Raw genomic sequence first — 22,138 nt, forward strand, 5'->3', positions numbered from 1 at the left:
TTTTTTGCATTTTTCTTCCTCTCTATATACATTACATATATTTATATTATATATAAATTACTCAATTTTTTGTTAAAAGTGGGTGAAAGGTAGGAAGGTCAATATATTTAAGTGATTTAACTTAAAAGATTAATCACAGAATGTGTTTATTAAAAGAAATAAATAGTTTGAAAAGAATCCTCAGAAAGATTTCTTATGTGGCAAACATTATGACCTGAATCATTAAACCCACTTTTAAATTGTTTAATGTTATAGTTTACCCAAACTAGTCTTACGGAGACACTATAATTATCTTAACCAGATAACTAAATACCATTGAAGACTACAATTCAGTCTCAGAGCTATTTTGCTTATCTAGATTTTCCTCACAGTAATAAAACAGTACAGATTATTCACTGTTTGCTTTCTATTTTCAATTGGCTATTTTCACATATGTAAATCAAATAAAAATTATTATAAATTTAGCAGTATTTTTAACTTTCTATGAAAAATGTTAAATTTTATAGAAATCATTTTCTCTTACCAATACCTGTTAGAAACTGTGGAGATCCTTTCAATACACTAGTTGTGCAAGAGCAGAAAAATATACAAAAGCAGAGAAATGACAATAACATATGTAGCATTTCTTTCCACACTGATTCATTTGGAAGCTTCATTTCCCAAGCTCAGGAAAATATGGTTTATATTAATTTTTTTTTAACAGGAGTCATCCAATTATACAACTGTGTAACCTTTGTGCCAGAAAGGGAAGAAGTAAAGAACTAAAATTCCCCTGATAGCACCCAAGGATCCCCTTTAGGACAAAGCTAAGCTGTTCTTCTGGGCATCATGTATTTGGACAAGCGTGAGGAGTCCAGGTTGCCCCACAGGGCATTACAGACTCTGCAATCATAAACATCAAGCCGTTGTAGACAATGCTAGTTTTAACACTTGGAATTGCACTTTATGCCACTATTTTCCACCACAAATAACACTTCTGACATGTTTATGTAAACTCCAGTTTATTTATAAATTTTGATGCTCTGAATTCTTAGATTAGTATGGTCTTGTCTGAGCTAATCCTGCATGATTTTAATGAGGCCAGAGTTCTAGATTCCCTTCAGGAGCCAACCCCAAGAATGTTGTCCTCCTCACGCAAACCGCAGCTCACATCCAGCCCTGGGCATAACTCCCCACTTTAAGCTGAAATCTGATGAGAAATCTTAGGCAAAGGTCAAGGGAGGAGCAAAGGAAAAGCAGAGCAAAGGACCACAGTGAGAGGAGGCCCAGATCAGAGCTTCCCAAACTTTCATGCCTGTGAATCACCTGGAGATCTTTTCTTTTTTTCTTCTCCCCAAAGGCCCCCAGTGCATAGTTGTATATGTTCTAGTTATATGGCCTAGTTTGCTATGTAGGGTGCCGCCTCAGCATGGCTTGATGAGTGGCACTAGATCCTTGCCCAGGATCTGAACTGGCGAAACCCCGGGCCACCTATGCAGAGCACATGAATTTAACCACTTGGCCATGTGGCTGGCCCCTGGAGATCTTGTTAAAATGCAGATTCTCTTTCACAGGTCTGGGTGGGGCCTGAGGTTCTTCATTTCTAACAAGCTGATGCCTGTGGACACATGGTATCCACAGGGCCTTCTTCATTGGAGGACCTAGATTATCAGACAGCTAGATAACTGGAGAAGCCTGATGTAGTCAGTGGAGCTGGCATGCCAAGAGAGAAGCAGGAGGAACCAGATGGGGCCAGGGAGACCAGCCTGGGTGGGATCACATGGGGTCAAGATGCCAGGTCAGGGCCTTTGTTCTTTACTCCAAATTAGAGAGAAGCTGCTAAGGGATTTTGAACATGATGGTAATGTGTTCAGATTTGCCTTTAAGCATTAACAGAGAGGTTGACAACAAACATTCATTCAGAAAACTAATTACATTCATTATGTCAAAATAGTATAATATGAAAAGTGACATTTTTATTTGATATCTTAAGTGCAACAAAATGTTTATCATTCACTTGGGATGTCATTGGCAGGTAGGGGGAAAAGCAAAGGGCATAGATTTTGGTAGACTCATTAATCAATTATCTTGTGTTCCTAGAATTTTGCTAGTGAAAGCCAAAAAGAGGAAGAAAAAACAACATAGATAAAAGAGAAGTCACTGTGAAAACCTCAGCAGATGAGTGGAGTAAGTGGTGTGATGTGCAGAGGTAGCTTCAACATAACCTAAACTTGACTCTAATTTACTGCCCCATTCAATTCTGTGTCATTATCTCCTAACTCATTTGTTTCCCTTTCTATGAGTACAGAGGTCTGTATTGCTGCTTATAGCATGAGCAGTCTTTTCAATTTTAATCATTTTAATAGGTGGGTTGTGATATCTCATTTGCATTCCCCAATGATGAATTATATTGAGGATATTTTTGTGTCCCTGTTTGACATCTGTATATCTTGTTTAGTGAAGTGTCTTTACAAATCTTCTGTGTATTTTTTAAATTGAGTATATATTTCCTTATTATTGAGTTTTGAGAATTTTCCATATATCCTGGATACAAGGCTTTCATCAGATACATGATTTGCAAACATTTTCTCAATGATCTTGATCTTCTTTTCCTCTCACAAGATATCATACTCATCCATTATGCTGACTGGACCTAGTGAGCAACTACCACAGACTTATCAGTAGACATTTACATGCCAGAAGGTGAGAAATAAATCCAGCAAAAATCTGAGGCCCATTGATCTCAGTGAAATTTCTAGGGGTCCAGTGATGTGAGTCATATGGAGACATCACTTCTAAGGTGAAGGACAAGTTGTTGCATCTAGCCCCTCTTGCAACCCAGAAAGACAAAATGTCTTGTGGCCCCTTTGGTTTTTGGAAGCAGCATCATCCTCATTTGGGTGTATTACTCCAACTTATTAAATGTCTGAATAGAACAGCTGCTAGACTTGAGTGTGGCTCAATATAGGAGAAGGATTTGCCAAAGGTCTAAGCTATTGTGCAAGCTTCACTGCAACTTGAGCCATAGGATCCAGCAGAAAAAATGGTGCTCAAAGTGGTTTCGGCTGATAGGGATGCTGTTTGGAGCCTTTGGCAGGCCTCTATAGGTCAATCACAGACAAGACCCTTAGGTTTTGAAAAAACTGCTCTATGTTTGAGAAACAGCTGTTGGCCTGCTACTGGACCTTAGTAGAGACTGAATGCTTAATCTCAGGCCACCAATTTCCCATTTGACCAGAGGTGCTTTTCATGAAGTGGGTGTTATCTGACCTATCAAGCCATAAAGTTGGGAGTGCACAACCACACCATCATCAAATGGAAGTAGTATATACACACTCTAGCCTGAACAGGGGAAGAAGCCACCAGTAAGTTACATGAAGAAGTGGCCTAAATGCCCATGGTCCCCACACCTGTTCTACTGGCTTCTCTATCCCAGCCTGCACTTATGACCTCATGGGGGTTCTAGATAATCCATACACAGAGGAAGAGATGACCTGGGCCTGGTTTACCAATGGTTCTGCAGGAAATGCAGACATTTGAAAGTGGACAATTATAGCATTACTACCAGTCTCTGGGACATACCAGAAGGATAGTGGTGAAGGAAAAATCTCCCCAATGGGCAGAACTTTGAGCAGTGCATGTGTTTGTTCACTTGCCGAGAAGGATAAATGACCAGATGTGTAATTATGTAATGGTTCATGAGCTTTGGCCAAGGATTTGCCTAGAAGGTCAGGGAATTAGAAGCAATATTACTGGAAAATTGATGATAAGGAAATTTGTAGAAGAGGTATGGGGAGAGATCCCCCTAATTGGGCAAAAAACATGAGATATTTGTGTCCCATGTGAAAGCACCCCATGTGACCTCAGCAATGGAGGATTTTAGTAATCAAAGTGGATAGGATGACCCATTCTATGGGCACCAGTCAACCTCTTTCTTCAACCACCCCATCATCACCAAATGGGCTCATGAAAAAAGGGGCTATGGTGGCAGGAATGGAGGTTATCCCTGGGCTTAGTGACACTGACTTCCACTCATCATGGCTGACTTCGCTAAGGCCATGGTGAGTGCCTAGTATGCAAGCTACAGAAACCAACCCTGAATCCCTGTTATATCACCATTCATTGGGTGATCAGCCAGCTGGTGGCAAGTTGATTACATTGGACAGATTCCGATGTAATGGAAGGGCTGTGTTTATTCTTACTAGAATAGAAACTTACTCTGGATATAGATTTGCAATCCTGCATTCAATGCTTCTGCCAAAACTCTATCTGGGGACTTACAAAATTTCTTGTCCACTGTCATGGTGCACTGTGTGCTGTCCACACAGCATTGCTTCTAATCAAGGAACTCGCTGCCCAGTAAATAAAGTGCAGCAATGGTCCCATGCTTATAGAATTCACTTGTCTTACAATTTTCCCCAACATCCTTATACAGGTGGTTTCTTGGACAATGTAACGCCCCTTTGAAACTCAGTTATAGCACCACCTAGATGGCGTTGTCATGCAGGACTAGGCAAGGTTTTACAGAAGGCTGTATATTTTCTGAATCAGCATCCAGTGCGTAGTTTCTCCCAGAGCTAGGATTCATGGTTGTAAGAATCAAGTGGTGAAAATGGGGGTGGCACCACTCACTATTACCCCTAGTGATCCACTAACATAATTTTTGCTTCCTGTTCTCGTGGCCTTTATGCTCTGCTGGCATAGAGGTCAAAGATCCAGAGGGAGGAAGCCTTCCACCAGTACACATAGCAATGATTCCATTGAGCAGGAAGTTAAGACTGCCTCTGGGCCACTTTGTTCTCCTCATTTCTCTGAATCATCATGCAAAGAAGAAGTTACTGTGCTGGCTGATGTGACTGATCCTGACTACCAAGAAGAAATTGAATTACTCCTACATGATGGAGATAAGGACAAGTATGTCTGAAATTCAGGTCATTTAGGTCCTTGTAATGAAAGTGAATGGAAACCTCAACAAACCAAGCCAGGCAAAACTTCTAATGGCCTGGGCACTTCAGGAATGAAGATAAAGAAAAATGACCAGATACCAAACTGACCAACAGAGGTGCTTGCTGAAGGCAAAGGGAATATGGAAGAGATAGTGGAAGGAGGTAGCTACAAATACAAGCTACAACCACATGACCCGTTACAGAAATGAGGACTGTAATTGCTGTGATTACTTACTGTTAAGTTTAGTAAGAATACATTTGTGTGTGTGTACATATATATGTGTGTGTGTATGTATATTTATGTGTGCATACATATATACTTAACAAATATCTTTATTTTCTTTCTACTCATGTACTCTTATTGTGTAACATAAAATGTATTGACATATAATAATTAAGTACTGTTAATTTTATGTCATACAATTTAAGTTATAAAACATCAATGAGAAGAGTAAACATCACTCAAGGATTTTACCTTCTCCTCTGTGGAAGGGTTTATTGCATCTTTGGCTGTATACAGCATAGTTGTATCATGTTAGTTGGACTTATGACCATCCTATTGTCTTCTTTGGAGTTGAAGTATGGTTTAGGGAATTGTGTGTGGGTGCCACTGTGACAATGGGTGGACTTGTGATGGTTCTTCTTGTGTGTCAACTTGACTCAGCTATGGATGTCGAGATGCCTGGTTAAGCATTATTTCTGGTTGTGTCTGTGAGGGTGTTTCTGGAAAAGACTGGAATTAAATTAGTAGACTAAGAAAAATAGTTGTTCCCCCTTAAGGCTGGTGAGCATCATCTAATCTGCCAAAGGCCTGAATGGAACAAAAAGGCAGAGAAAGGTTGAATTTGCTCTCTGCCTGACTGGTTGATCTATGACATTGATCTTCTCTGACCTTGGGCTCTTGTGGTTCTCAGGCCTTCAGACTTGCTGAAATATGTGCCATCAGCTCTCCTGTTCTCAGGCCTTAAAACTACTCCATTGGCTTTCCTGGGTCTTTACCTTGCAGAGAGCAGATCGTGGGATTACTCAGTCTCCATAATCATGTGTGCCAATATCTTATAATAAGTATCTTTAGATATAGATAGAGAGATTGATATAGATTTATCTATATGTTTGTGTGTGTGTGTGTGTGTGTATGTGTGTATATCTTATTGATTCTGTACTCTGGACAACCCTGACTAGTACAAACACTGGTTGTACATTCAGTGAACTTCTTTCTTTATCTTGAAATGTACATAGAAGTATCATGATGCAACTGTTAGCTGTTACCCTCCAATAAATCTGACTTAGAAGGTACCTTCTCAGGAGAGGTATCATCGTATCATGACAGCATGAGGATTATCTTGGATATGAAATTTCTTTGAGAATGATGGTCCAAAAGTTGATCCAGCTTGATAATTAAATTTTCTAATAAACATATGTGTCTCTCATTAACTTTATTGACATAAGACAATGGGATTTTGGTTGACTATCATAACTGTCAATCATGAAATAATTCAATCAAAGAATAATTCACTTTAAGTGTATGATACTTGTTATTGTCGTAAAAGAAACTTAAGGATGTGAGCTGGTGTGGAGCAGCCATCTCAGACCAAGTAATCTCCTGGGCTCATTACAAGTTTGAAAAAGAACGATTTGCTCTTACTGCAAAAGATAAAAAGAGTACTAAGACTTCTAAATTGTAACATAAAAAAGCCTGTAGGCCAAAAATAGGTCGTGTGCAAGGCCATTTGTGTCTTAAAAGAATAAGTAAACTCTGAATGTTGCAAATGATAGGGCATTCCTATCCTCTTCAAGGAGGTCTGGAAATGCATTGTGGAAGCTGTAATATTTGAGATAGGCCTTGAAGAAAGGATAGTATTTCAACTGAAAAAGAAGATGGGGGCTCTTGCCATTCCTATTCAACACAGTACTAGAGATTTTGGCCAGAGCAATTAGGCAAGAAAAAGAAATAAAAGGACTCCAAATAGGAAAGGAGGAAAGGAAACTCTCACCATTTGCAGATGACATGATTCTATATATAGAAAATCCTAAAGAATTCATCAGAATTTCTGACAAATTGGAAAACTATTAGAAATAATCAACAACTACAGCAAAGTTTCAGGGTACAAAAAAACTTACAAAAATCACTTGCATTTCTATACTCTAATAATGAACTAACAAAGTGAATTCAAGAATACAATCCCATTTACAATCGCAGCAAAAAGAATAAAGTATCTAGGAATATATACAACCAAAGAGGTGAAAGACCTATACACTGAAAACTATGATGTTACTGAAATAAATTGAAGAAGAAATAAAGAAATGGAAAGATATTCTGTGTTTGTGGATTGGAAGACTAAACACAGTTAAAATGTCAATATTACCTAAAGCAGTCTACAGATTCAATGCCATCCCAATCAGAATCGCAGTGACATTCTTCATAGAAATAGAACAAAGAATCCTAAAATTTATATGGGACGATGAAAGACCTTGAATAGCCAAAGCAATCCTGAGAAAAAAAGACAAAGCTGGAGGCATCACAATCCCTGACTTCGAAATGTACTACAAAGCTATAGTAATCAGAACAGTAAGATACTGGCACAAAAGCAGACACATAGATCCATGGCACAGAAATGAAAGCCCAGAAATAAAACTACACATCTATGAACAGTTAATCTTCGACAAAGGAGCCAAGAATATACAATGGAGAAAGGAAAATCTCTTCAATAAATGATGTTGGGAAAAGTGGACAGTCACATGCAAAAGAATGAAAGAATGCCATTATTTTGTACCATACATAAAAAGTAACTCAAAATGGATTAAAGACTTGAATGTAAGACCCAAAACCAATAAAACCCCTAGAAGAAAATATAGGCAGTACACACTTGGACATCAGTGTTGGCAGCATCTTTTTGAATACCATGTCTACTCAGGCAAGGGAAACAAAAGAAAAAATTAACAAATGGAACTATATCAGACTAAAAACTTCTGTAAGGCAAAGGAAACCATGAACAAAATGAAAAGACAACCCACCAATTGGGAGAAAATAGTTGTAGATCATATATCTGACAAGGGGTTAATTTCCAAAACATGTGACGATCTCATACAACTCAGCAACAAAAAAATATCCAATCAAAAAATGGGCAGAGGATATGAACAGACATCTTTCAAAGAAGATATACAGATGGCCAATAGGCACATGAAAATATGTTCAACATCACTAATTATCAGGGAAATGCAAATCAAACTACAGTGAGATATAACCTTACACCTGTCAGAATGGCTATAATTACCAAGATAAAAGATAACAAGTATTAGAGAGGATGTGGAGAAAAGGGAACCCTTATACACTGCTGGTGGGAATGCAAACTGGTGCAACCACTATGGAAAATAGTATGGAGATTTCTCAAAAAATTAAAAATAGAAATACTGTATGATGCAGCTATCCCACAGTGGAATACTACTTGGCCATAAAAAAGACAAAATTGTCCCTTTTGTAGCAACGTGGATGAATCTCGAAGATAGGATGTTAAGCGAAATGAACCAGACAGAGAAAGACAAATACTCCAGTGATTTCGCTCATCTGTGGAAGATAAACACACACACACGGATAAAGAAAACAGACTAGTGGTTGCCAGAAGGGAAGGGGGTTGGAAGGTGGGTGAAATGGGTAAAGGGGCACACATATATGGTGACAGATAAAAATTAGACTACTGGTGGTGAGCATGATGCAGTCTACACAGAAACTGATATATAATAATGTGCACCTGAAATTACACAATGTTTTAAACCATTAGACCTCAATAAAATAATTGAAAAAAAGAATAAATAAACTACTGAAGCTTCAAATGAGGGTGCAATCCTGTCCTCTTGAAAGTAATCTGGAAATGCATCGTGGAAGCTGTAATAGTTGAGAAATCCTTTAAGAAAGGATAGCATTACAATTGTAAAGGAAGATGGGGGCATTTAGGAGAAAGAGGGGGTGCATTTTTGTGGAGAGAACTGTCTTAACAAAAGTATGTACCAGAGAAGATGGTGTTTCCTGAAGGCTTCCAGTCGCTCCCTTTGGTATCGCACTGCATTAGGAGAAATGTAGAAGAGGAGATCTCAGAGTTTAACCAAGGTTTTATTGGAAAGAACTTCAAATAATGCCAGGAAGCAACTGTAGGGTAAAGTATATACATATATTTGTTTATATATATATATATGTGTTCATGTATATGTATTTTTATATATGTGTGTTTATGTATGTGTAGATATGTTTATATATCATGTAATATGAACATACACTTGAACAAATAAACATGAAGAAATGCATATATGTGTATGTATATACACACCGATCTAGATACATATATCATGTATGCATATAATCTGTTAGCAATGACAAACATTAAAAGTTTATCAAGAGGAATATGATTTAATCAGACTTCTCTTTATGAAGAGCAATCTGGCAGCAACGTTGGGGAAGTAAGAGTATCCGCAAGATGTAGGAGATAAGTTGCTAGAGTTTCGAAGTTCACAGGAGCTTTAGTTCTCAGGGTGAGGGCCTGAGTGGTATCGGCAGGAATGTGTGTGAAAACAGTGATGAGAGAGGAAGGGCAGGGGTGGACCTGAAGATGGTCGCTCATTATGCTCCCAGCATAAAATGTGATGGAGGACTTTTAGGGCACAAAACATCCAAACTCTTGCTCACTTTCATGTCTTCCCCAGACAGTCACTGGGCACTATGACATCATATGCTCCTAACATTATTTGAACTTTGGTAGCATGCATTTTGAGCCCTCACATTGTCAACAGCACGTTCCAATAACCTTTATACATTTCTGATTTCTTTATCTTATTAGTTTCCTTTTTTAAAAATTCTCAGAAGATTGAGACTAGTTCCTTCCTGTTCTCCCACTTCTTTTCCCACTCTATGTACATCCCAATTAAATTCTGCAATCTCATCTCTTAGCTTTTGAATCAGTGAAGCATTGCAGACTGTCCTACAAAATACAAGCAGCTGGAAAGTGCCTTTCAAGAAATCGTAGACAGTGAGAGGCAACTCCTCCTTCTTGTTAGTCTTGGAAGCACACTGGTATAAGAGCATCCTCTTACAGTTTGACCTGAACTTCACTGTCTTAACTCTCTTCTCATTTTTTTCTTCATTGTTTGTCCATTTCTTTTTATTTCTCAGTGTGATCTGTGAGTTAAATCCCTAGACAAAGTGAAATGTACCATGTACCAATTAAAGTGGAATCAAAGACCTTTGATGGCTAACAGAATTCCTGGGATTTGCCTGCACTTACTCAAACACTAACCTGCCTCCACTGTGGAGTTAAATATGATATGAGTCTCCAGGCTGCACAGCTGTATTCCTATCAAAGACATCGTGATCAAGTCCTATAGAGGAACTACATTATTTTAGTGCTTAAGACATTTATGAAGCCATAGTGAAAACAGACAGGCATGTAAAATATTTTGTTTTCCTCTTTAATTATTTTAATACACGATTAAAATTCTATGTTTTTGAATAACAGACACAAATATATTGAAGTGTTAATTAGGTACTCCCACTTGAATTCATTAAAATACTAGGACAGTTATAACTGCAAAAAACTTTGCACTCTAACCAAAACAGAGCCACATCTAATCTGCACAGTTGTATGACTGTTTTAAGAAGAAGAGAACAGATATTAGTATGTGACCTAAACATTTCTCTTTAACATTTTTTCAAGTGAGTCTGTGACTTTCTCATTTCTTAGGCTGTAGATAATTGGATTTAACAAAGGAATGATGACAGTATAAAATAGAGAGTCCATCATATCTTGGTCATCTGCTTGTGCAGATCCAGGGCGCACATACATGAAGAAAAGAGGACCATAATATAAAGAGACAGATAAGAGATGGGCTCCACAGGTGGAGAAGGCTTTCTTGAAGCCTCGTACAGACTTTCTTTTCAAGATTGTAAAGAGAAAAAGCATATAAGAGACAAGAACTGTCAGACTGGTGAACACCTGTATTAACCCAGAGAAAATAAAAATGATCAGAACATTAATTGAAGGGTCAGTACAGGAAATTTTAAACAATGGCATGATATCACAGTAAAAGTGATGTATTATGTTAGAACTACAGAAAGTTAATCTGAGTAAAAAAAATACATGAAATGCGGAATAAATAAGGCCACACACAAATAATGTGACTAACAGTCGGATGCATAGTGTATTAGTCATAATCACTGGATAAAGTAATGGATTGCATATGGCCACATAGCGATCATACGCCATTGCTGCCAAAAGAAAACATTCTGTGGTTGCACTGAATGCAAAGGAAAAAAATTGTATCATGCATTCAGAGAGAGATATCTTACCCTTGACAAAGAAGCTGACCAGCATCTTGGGGGTCACTGTGGATGATATCCAAGCATCCGTGAAGGCTAAACTCCCAAGGAGTAAGTACATGGGGATGTGAAGGTGAGGGTCATTGCAGATGAGTGCAATTAGTCCAAGGTTTCCCACAATGGTGATGAGATATATCACCAAGAACACCAGAAACAGGGGGATTTGCCACTCCAGTTGATATGCAAGTCCTGTGAGAACAAACTCTGTCAGCAATGTTGCATTTTTAGTATCCATATTGTTACTAGATGGCCCCTGAAATGAAATGCAGTAAATGTAAAAAGAACATTCACTAAGATTGTATAAAAAGGAAACTGGAGAAAAGTAGTTGAAATAAAATTAGTCAATTATTCAGTAATTTCATTAACTACTTCTATAATACATGGAAACTAATTTGGGGAATGATGTAATTGAAAATGTAATTATTTCAGTTGAAAAAATGTCAGGGTGAAATGGCCCATAGCCTACTGGTTACGTTTGTTGTGCTCCGCCTCAGCTGCCATCATTTGGTTCTGGGATGCACACCTACACTGCTCACCAATGGCCCTGCTGTGGTGGCAACCCACATAAAAAACAGAGGAAGATTGGCATGGATGCTAGCTCAGGGTGAATCCTCCTCTGCAAAAAAAGAAAAAAAAGTCAGAAATTAACAGATTTAGAAAAAAAGAAGACATTCTAAACATGAGCTAAATTTATGGGATACTTGAGTGTGTTATGGAAATTCTGTGTCTGGGATCTGGATGATGGTCTAGGGAAATGAAGTCTGAATTATTGTAAAATCAATTTAATGACATGTGAAGGATCTTGAACTTTATTCTTAGGGCAATAGGCAAGCACTGAAAACTTGTAAGACAAGGAATGGCATCATAATATGTTTTTTAAATTAAATATTTGGGAGTGTAGAAAATACTCTGCAAGGAGGGAAAACTAGAGTCAGGGATACTAATTAGGAAGCTGTTACTCTTGTCCAGTTGTTCCCAAACCAGATTGCAAATCGGAATAGTCTGGGGAACTTTTTATACTAAATATAGATGGTGAGATATCACTGTAGAAATTGAATCAGTGTGCCAAGAAGGAAGTCTAATAATCTGCATTTCAGAATTGCCTCCCTTGGTTCCAATGCATGAGAAGTTTTTAGTCCATGTGTGATATGATATTGGGAATGATGAGGAGGACAAAGAGATCAAAATAAATCATAATGTGGAGTTACTAGGACTCGGTGACGTATTAGCTCTGACAGGGATGGTGAGTGAAGGAAAGAGGAGACCCTTGGTGACTGCTAGATGGTCATCAAAAATTGAGTTTGAAAACTCCAATGAATTGGCCACTTTGTGGAGAGAGCATCCTCTGAACATCCAGATGAGATGTATTTAGTAGTATGAAGCTACTAGAGCTTAATAGCAACAGTGACTTAGGAATTACTGGGGTAGCTGAGGCATACTTATGGATGACCTATCCGTTGGAGAGTGTCTATAAAGTAAGGAGAAGAACAGCATGGAAAGAAACTTGAGGAAGTTATATTAAAGAGGTTGTAAGGGAGTGCATGTAATTTTTAGATGGCTAAAAACTGATCCTCTTTTCTACTAAGTCTTGATCTCAGGCAAAGGTTACCACTCACTCTAGAAGTCAAAGTGCTAGAAACTGACTTTCCCATCTGCCTTGCACTTAGAGTGGGGGACTTGACCTAGTTGACCAGTCAAACTCACCTACCCTGTATTTAGAATATGGAGACAAGGAGACAAAGAGACAAGGAAAAAAGAGAATTTTGGTTGCAAATTCAGCCAAGGCAGCAATATCTACACCCCAGCACATGCATCCTGCATCTGCACCAACCGCACCGTCAGCATGAGCTGTGCCATCCAGAGTTAAGCAGCAGTGACAGCAGCTCCTATTGAGCTAGTGTAGGGATTTAATTTTGGCTGTTGACTGACTGTATTTCTTCTTCCTGCTCCTGCTCATTTTTCAGCTAATACCTCCAATCTCCCTGGAATTTCTATGTTAGAGTCAATTTCCATTCAACTAAGTGATTTCCTCTTGCAACCAAGTGCCATGGCTCCAACCAAAGAGAAATAAGGGAGAGACCAGTAAAGGATACTGAAAAGAAGGACCAGAGGAGCAGGCAGGGAACTGGACAGCTGAGTGTTGCAGACTTGGAGAAAGAAAAGATGCTCAAGGTCATAATGAAGTACAGTGCTGATTGTGAAAATGAGTGCTGTGGTAGAAAAAGGAGCAAATAGGGGTCATTGAGGGTAGGAAATAAGAGAATTTTAGCATCTTTAGTGAGAGCAGATTCTATTTTATGATGGAGTTGAGGCCAAGGAATAATGAGAAGTGAATGGGAAACACGGTGCACAACATGATGGGAATGTTTTTGACTTCTCCAAGAAATGTGGAGAACCGTTAGCATGTGTCCACTGCCTGTAAACAAAAGTAATTTTTTTTTCTGTAGAGTGTCTTAATAAAAGTTTCCAAAAAAGAGGAGAGGAGAGGAAGAAGAGAAAGGGAACAGTAAATGTAGCAAGGGGAAATTTAGGTTAGTGAAGAAGAAAGAGTTGACGAAAGTAGGAAGAGAACAAGAGAGACACAGATGGATAACTGTGGGAAAGACAAGCCTGTGACGACAGTGGAAGTATCTGAGAAAGGCCAAGGGGAGGAAAGGGAGGCTCAGAGATTGGGGGTGAATGTTTGTCTTAACTCTGGTTTTCATAAAACATTGTCAGTATTGGGAATCCTTTCTTTTAGTCAAGATTTCAAGTTTATTTTCCTAAAGAATTTGTGTATGAAATATATTTTCATTTTACATTTTACCTTAGAAACTTTGCAACGTTCATAAATAGACTAGCAGCGCTTGAAAGTTCTTTCAATATTTAAAAGCTGCTTTATCTTTCTTATTACTTTCATTAGAACTGTCTTTCTCTAGAAACCCTGCTGGTTTTACCTGAGAGCACTTTCTTCTCCACTAGCTTTTTTAGTAAAATAAAATTGAGCCAAAGACTGAAACTTAATTCAATGATATAAATAATTCCAGTTGTTAAATGTATTTTTCTTTGGAATGGGCTTCCTTCTGTGTAACCCCAAATCAGTAAATAGTCGAAAATTCTCAAATTCAATATGCATATGGGTCTTATTAAGTAATAAAGGTGGAAAGAACAGTGGAGGAACATTTTCTGCCTGTTTCCTCCTTTATACTTATTTAGAATACTCAGTGAAATTATTGTCAGAAGTGAATGAATGGATACAGGAGTTAATTTGTAGATGAATTACCTTAAAAGTAGAATCAGAGAATGTGATTAATTAAAAATAATGGATCTTTTAATAAGAATAACCAGACAGATTTCTTACATAGGAAACATATGACATGCTATTTAAATCCAGTTTAAATTGATTAACATTCTAGTTCTCCAAAACTTATCTTATGAAGTCATTATAGTTATATTATAAAGACAATAAATTGTTAAGGGGAACAATTCAGTCCTAAAGATATATTGCTTCTCTAACTTAGTCACAAAAATAAGATAATTCACTAACTGTTGTACATTTTTCACCTGCCCTTTTGGCATCTTGTAAATCAACCTAATTTTATTATAAATTATAAAGTACTTTGACTGTTTTATATAAAAATACTGAATGTTATAAAATTCATATTTCTCTTACCCATGTCTTGTAAGTAATTGTGGAGATTCTTTTACAGTTAGGCCTTCTAAGGTAGAAAAATATACAATAGCGCAAGAATGACAATAACATAGGTAGCAGCTCTTTGCATGCTAATTCACTCTGGATCTTTCATTCCCAAGATCATGAAAATGTTGTTTATATTAATTTGCTTTGAACATGAGTCAACCAATTATACAACTGTGTGCTTAAGCCAGAAGAGGAAGGAGTGAAGAAATAAAATTCCCCTGATAGCACCCAAGGATTCCCTTTAGGACGTAGCTAAGCTTTTCTTCTGGGTAGTGTAGATTTTAACATGGATGAGAAGTCCAAGTTATCCCACAAGGCATTACAGACTCTGAAATAATAAACATCAAGTCATTGTAGACAGTGCTGGTTTTAATGATTGAAATTGCACTTTATGCCACTACTTTCCACCAGAGAAGACACTTTTGACATAGTTATGCAAACTCTAGTTTATCTACAGATTTTGATGCTCTGAGTACTTTGATTGGTATGGTCTTGTCTGAGCTGATCATGCATGATTTTAATGAGGCCAGAGTTCTAGATTCCCTTCAGGAGCCGACCCCAAGAAAGTTGTCCTCCTCATGCAAGCTGCAGCTCATGTTCAGACCTGGACCTAACTCCCCACTTTGAGCAGAAGTCTGATGAGAAATCTTACTAGGCAAAGCTCAGGGAGGAGCAAAGGAAAAACTGCAAAGGACCAGAGTGGGAGGAGGCCTAGATCAGATCATTCCAAACTTTAATACCGGTGAATATCCTGAAGATCTTGTTAAAAATGCAGATTCTGTTTCACAGGTTGACTGGGACCAGAGGGTCTTCATTTTTAACAAGGTAATGCCTGTGGCCACCTGCCAGTTACAGGGCCTTCTTCATTGGAAGGCCTAGATTATCAGAGAGCTGGGTCACTGGAGGAGCTCAACATGGTAAACGTAGTTGACATGCCAGGGGAGAGCAGGAGGAGCCGTATGGGGCCAGGGATGCCAGCATGAATTGGATCACATGGGATCTGGAGGCCAGATTGGGACCTTTGTGCTTTAACCCAACTTAAAAAGAAAGCTATTGAGGGATGTTGAACATGGTGCTAAGGTGTTCAGATTTGCCTTTAAGTATTAATAGAGTGGTTGACAAGGAATATTCCTTCAGAAGACTAATTATGTTATTTATGTCAAAATAGTATAAAATGAAAATATCAATATTTAATATCTGAAAAGTAACAAAATGTTTATCATCCACTTGAGACTTGATTCACAGCTGAGGAAAGCAAAGGGCATATCTTTTGATAGACTCATTAATCAATTACCTTACATCATTATTATGCTAGTGAAAATCTAAAAATATGAGAAAAACTGTACATTCATGAGCAGCATAATGATATTTCAGTCACTGATGGACTGCATATAGTACAGTGGTTTAATTAGACTAGTACCCTATAGCCTAGGTGTGTAGTAGGCTGTGCCATCTAGGTTTGTATAAGTACAATCTGTCATGTTTGAATAATGGCAAAATTGTCTCCAACTTATTTCTCAGAACATATCCCACTTGTTAAGTGGCCCATGGCTGTAGATAAAAGAGAACATAAAAGAAAACTCTTTAAATGGGCAAAAATATGAAACAAGTTGTGTTCCATATGAATATTCACTAAAGGGAACCTCAGCAGGGGAGAAGTTTAGTAATAAAGTGGATAGGATGACTGGTTCAGTGGAGACCCATCAACCTCACTCACCAGTCATACCCGTCATCACCAATGAGCTCATGAACAAAGAAGCCATGGTGGCAGGGATGAAGGTTATGCATGGACTCAGTAACAGGGACTTCAACTCACCATGGCCAACTTGGCTATGGCTATTGCTGATTACTCAATCTGCTAGCAGCAGTGACCAACACTGAGACCCCAATATGACATCATTTCATTGGGGTGGCCAGCTAGCTACCTGGTGGCAGGTTGTTTACATTGGAAATTTCCAATGTAATGGAAAAGGAAATGTTTTGTTCTTACTGGAGAATGAGGGGGATACAAGATTGCCTTGGTCTTACTGAATTCTTTATCCATTGTCATAATATTCCAGGCTGCATTGATTCTGATCAAGGAATTCACTTCACAGTAAACGAAGTGTGACAGTGGGCCCCTGCTTATGGAATTCAGTAGTCTTGCCATGTTCCCCCCCCATTCCAAAGCAGCTGGTTTGATAGATCCAGGGAATGGCTTTCTTAAAGACTCAGTTATAGGGGCCAGCCCTGTGACCAAGTGATTAAGTTTGCATGCTCTGCTTCGGTAGTCCAGAGCTTCACTGGTTTGGATCCTGGGCACAGACATGGTATTGCTTGTCAGGCCATGCTGAGGTGGTGTCTCACCTAGCACAACCAGAAGGACCTAGATCTAGTGTAGAAAATTATCTACTGGGGGGCTTTGGGGAAAAGAAGAAGAAAAAATAAAAGAAGATTGGCAACAAATGTTAGCTCAGGTGCCAACCTTTAAGGGACAAAAAAAGACTCATTTATAGCACTGACTAGATGGCAATACCTTGAAAAGCTAGAATAAGGCTTACCAGAGGATGTGTATTTCTGAACCAGCTTCCAGTATATGGTACTGTTTCCCCTATTGCCAGAATTTACAAGTCCAGGAATCAAGGGATGGTGATGAGAGTGGCACCAGTCCACTATTACTCCTAGTGACTGACTATCAAAATGTTTGCCTCCTGTTCCCATGACCTTATGTGCTGCTGGCCTTGAGATCTTACTTCCAGAGGGAAGAATGCTTTCACCAGGAGACATAACAATGATCCCATTGAGGTGAAAATTTAGATTGCCACTCAGTCACTTTGGGCTCTACATTCATTTGAATCATCAAAGAAGGTAGTTACTTTGAAGGCTAGGGTGATTGGTTCTTTCCCCAAGGGGAAAATGGACTAATAGTCCACAATGGAGGTTAGAAAGAATATGTATGTAATACAGGTGATCTCTTAGGGCTTCTCTAAATGTTACCATGTCCTGTGATTAAGGTCAATGAATAACTTCAACAAACCAATCACGACAGCAAATCTATTGGCCCACTCTTGAGGAATGAAGGTTTGGGTCACCCCACCAGGGAAAAATCAATGACTAGCTGAGGTGCTTGATGAAGGCAAAAGGAATACAGAATTGGTAGTGGAAGAAGGTAATTAAAAGTGCCAGCTATGGGTGAGTGGCATCAGCATCATGGTGGAGTGAGCTCTCCCTGTAAACTCTCCCTTCAAGGATACAGTGAAAAGGACATTCATATTCCAATAGAGGACATTCACACAACACAGAAGACGTCTGAGAGACCCATGCAGCCATACATCAGAAGGTGGAGTTGCTGGAACCCTCACCCTGTCCCCTGAGGGAGTGGAATGAGACAAGAAGGAAAATGACAAGTACCCAGAAATCAATTTTGAAGACATAGAATTCTATAACTTAAATGACAGAGAATTCAAAATAGCGATCATTTAAAAACTCAATGATTTAAAAGAGAATGTACATAGACAATTCAACGAGTCCAGGAGCTACTTCACAAAAGAGATTGAAACTATAAAGAAGAACCAATCAGAAATATTGGCGATGAAAAACACGATGGATGAGATAAAGCAAAATATTGGATTCCCTGAATGGTAGAGCTGAGATCATGGAGGAACAAATCAGCAACACTGAGGGCAGAAATATAGAAATGCTTCAGATGGAGGAGAAGAGAGAAATAAGACTAAAAAGAAAGGAAGAAAGTCTCCAAGAAATATCCTAATCAGTTAGGAAATGCAACATAAAGGTTGTAAGTATTCAAGAAGGAGAAGAGAGGAGAATGCAGCAAAAAGGTTGTTCGAAGAAATAATAGTGGAGAACTTCCCAAACCTGGGGAAGAAGATGGAAATTCACGTGAAAGAGGCCATCAGATCTCCTATGTTGATGGAAAAAGACCTACTGCAAGGTATATAGTAGTGGAGCTGGTAAAAGTTAATGAAAAAGAAAAAATACTAAGGGCAGCAAGGCAGAAGAAAATAACTTAGAAAGGAACCCTTATCAGACTTTCAGCAGATTTCTCAGTGGAAACGTTACAGGCTAGGAAAGAGTAGAATGATATATTCAAATCTTTGAAAGACAAACACTTTGAGCCAAGAATACTCTATCCAGCAAAAATATCCTTCAGATGTGATGGAGAAATAAAAACTTTCCCAGATAAACAAAAGCTAAGGGAGTTCATCGCCACAAGACTCTCCCTATAAGAAATCTTCAAGAAGGCCCTCATACCTGAAAAAAAAAGAAGAAAGGGTTACAAAGCCCTGAGTAAGGAGATAAATATATAGGCAAAATCATAAAATTGTAGCTATCCATCAGAATAGTTTACCAAATACTCAAGTAAAACATTAAAGATAAAGGCAAGGAAAACACCAAAAACAAAGATAATATTGTCATTTTAACCACAAATTCACAACACAATATGGAATAAGATGTGATAAAAGCAACTTAGGAGGAGAAGAGTAAAGGGACTGAATCGGCTTAGTCAAAGGAAATAAGAAGTCATCAGAAAATGGACTATGTCATCTACGAGACTTTGCATACAAACCTCCTGGTAACCACTAAACAAAAAAGTAGAACAGAGAAACAAATAATAAATAAGGAGAAAACTAAGAAATCCAGCATAAAAAATTACCTGACTGAATTGTTAGTTTGAAACACATCAAATGAGAAACAAAGGAAATGCAAGAGAACCGGAAAACATGAGATAAAGTGGCAGCATTAAGCCCTCATATATCAATAATCACTCTAAATGTAAATGGACTGAACTCTCCAATAAAAAGACACAGAGTGAAGAGTTGGATTAAAGAACTAGACCCAACAATATGCTGCCTCCAGGAAACATATCTCAGCTCCAACGACAAACAAAGGCTCTGAGTGAAGGGATGGAAGACTATACTCCAAGCTAATGGCAAACAAAACAAAGCAAATGTTGCAATACTTATATCAAAGTAGACTTCCAGATAAGACAGGTAAAGAAAAATACCAGCTATGACTTCATGACCAGCTACAAAAATGAGGATTGTAATTGCTATGAGAATTTCCTCCTTAGTTTGACATGAATACATTTGTGTGTATGTGTACAGCAAATATATTTGTTTTCTTTCCACTCTTATTCCCTTATCATGCAAAATAAAATGTATTGGGTATATATCATAGTATTTAAGTATTGTTAATTTGACATCATAGTGTTTAAGTCATCAGATATCAAGGAGAAGAGTAAATATCACTCAAAAATTTTACTTCCTCTTCTAGGGAAGGGTATAGAGCATTTTCATTTGCATAGTTGCATCATGTTAGTTGGAATTCTGACCTTGCTTTTGTCTTCATGTGGACAGTAAGCATGGTTTAAAAAAATTTAGTGGGTGCCAAGTTGACAAGGGGTGGACTTGTAATGGTTTATTTTGTGTGTTGTCTTCTCTCAGCCATGAGATGTCCAGGTATCTGTTTTAACATTGTGTCTGGGTGTGCCTGTGAGGGTATTTCCAGAAGTGATTGGTATTAAATTGGTGGACCGAGTAAAGCAGATGGCCCTCCCTAATGTGGCTGGGCATCATCTAATGTGTTGAGGACCCGAATGGAACAAAAAGGCAGAGCACAGTTGAATTCAGTCTCTCTTTCACTGCTTGACATTGATCTTCTCCTGCCCTTGGTAATCCCGGTTCTCAGGACTTCAGACTCTGATCGGAATATATACCATTGGCTCTCATGTCTCAGGCCCTTTGAACAAAGACACCTGCTGTCCTGGATCTCCAGCTTGCAAAGCGCAGATCTTGGAAGTTCTCAGCCACTATAATCATGTGAGCCAATATCTTATAATAAACGTCTTGATATAGACATAGATTTTTCTATATCTGTACTTGATGTAGACATAGATACACACATCTCTGTCTATATATCCTATTAGTTCTGTTACTCTGGTCAACACTGACTAATACAAAAGCTCACTGTACATTTAGTGAACTGCTCACTTTACATTGCAAAATGAAGGCACTATCATGACGTGACTGTTAGCTAGTGCCCTAATAAGTCTCATTTGAAAGTTGCTGTCAATTGCCCCAAGGAATTCAAGGGAGGTTTCGGAAGCATTTAACTGTTAAAGAGATGAATCACCAGCTTCCCTGAACCAGAGCAAGCCCCACCACAAGAGCGAGGCCTATGACCTTTCCCTCACTTTTAATGCTAAGATCTTCTCTGGGAGAAACTTAGGCCTTATGACCATAAGCTTCAGTGTGTGTAGAAGCATGTTTTCCAACTGAGACTGTGCAAGCGAATGCCCACCTCTCACTTTTGAATATTTATTCTCCATCAAAAATAAAAGGTCCCTGCTTTCTCGTGTTTGGGGACAGCCGCAATTTTGCAAATGATTCCATGTGGCCTCCTATTTGCTGCAAACAAGTTCTATTTTGTGACAACTACTTCTGGTCAAGAGTCTGATTTTAACTCACTAGGAGGCAAACCCATTTTTGGTTCAGTAACAGTACCTTCTCAGAAGAGGTAAATAACATATAATTACAGCACAAGGAACATCTCGTATATAAAATTTCTTTGCGAATGATTTTCCAAAAGTTGATCCAGTTTGATAATTTTCTTCAAAAGGATTATTGATGCCTCCCATTAACCTTAGTGAAATGAGACAATGTGGTTTTGACTGGGTATCAGCATTGCCAATCACGGTTCCCACAAAAACGTTATAAAGAAGTCCACAATATTTAATGCTTTGAAACAGATGCCCTATGTGTCTCCTGCAGTGCAAAACTGGGAGGAAAGAGAAAACAGAGGGTGAGAACTTTTGGAATGTTTTCATAGTGCTGCTTAATAAGGAATAGAAGACATGAGAAACTCCATTTTGTCTGGGGTCTAAATACCTTGATATTATAACAGTTTTGCTTCACTGATTTTTTTAAATCAGCATTTACCTTAGCTCAGGATGCAGTAACAAAATATCATAGACCTGGTGGCTTATACCACAGACATTTATTTCCTACATTTCTGGAGTATGAGAAGTTCAAGATCAAGGTGCCAGCAGATACTGTACGTAGTGACAGCTTGCTTCCTGTCTAGTAGACAGCTGCCCTGTCACTGGGCTCACATGAAATTTCCTGGATGAACACTCTTCTAGAGAGAGAGAGAGAACTCTCTTGTCTCTTT

The 22,138-nt window shown here is 38.4% G+C and overlaps 1 protein-coding gene across 1 annotated transcript; it reads right to left on the reverse strand.

The window, feature by feature from the left end:
• Positions 1-10,597: 10,597 nt before the first annotated feature.
• On the reverse strand, positions 10,598-11,524 carry OR5H43 (olfactory receptor family 5 subfamily H member 43). Its single transcript, NM_001391768.1, has one exon. It carries the CDS (start codon positions 11,522-11,524, stop codon positions 10,598-10,600), a length of 927 nt encoding a protein of 308 aa, NP_001378697.1.
• Positions 11,525-22,138: the final 10,614 nt, after the last annotated feature.

The sequence above is a fragment of the Equus caballus genome, chromosome 19 (assembly GCF_041296265.1).
Source record: "Equus caballus isolate H_3958 breed thoroughbred chromosome 19, TB-T2T, whole genome shotgun sequence".
Lineage (NCBI taxonomy): Eukaryota > Metazoa > Chordata > Mammalia > Perissodactyla > Equidae > Equus > Equus caballus.

Bases quoted from the DNA above. Each gene is read 5' to 3' on its own strand.
- OR5H43 (NM_001391768.1), bottom strand. From the start codon at position 11,524: ATGGATACTAAAAATGCAACATTGCTGACAGAGTTTGTTCTCACAGGA.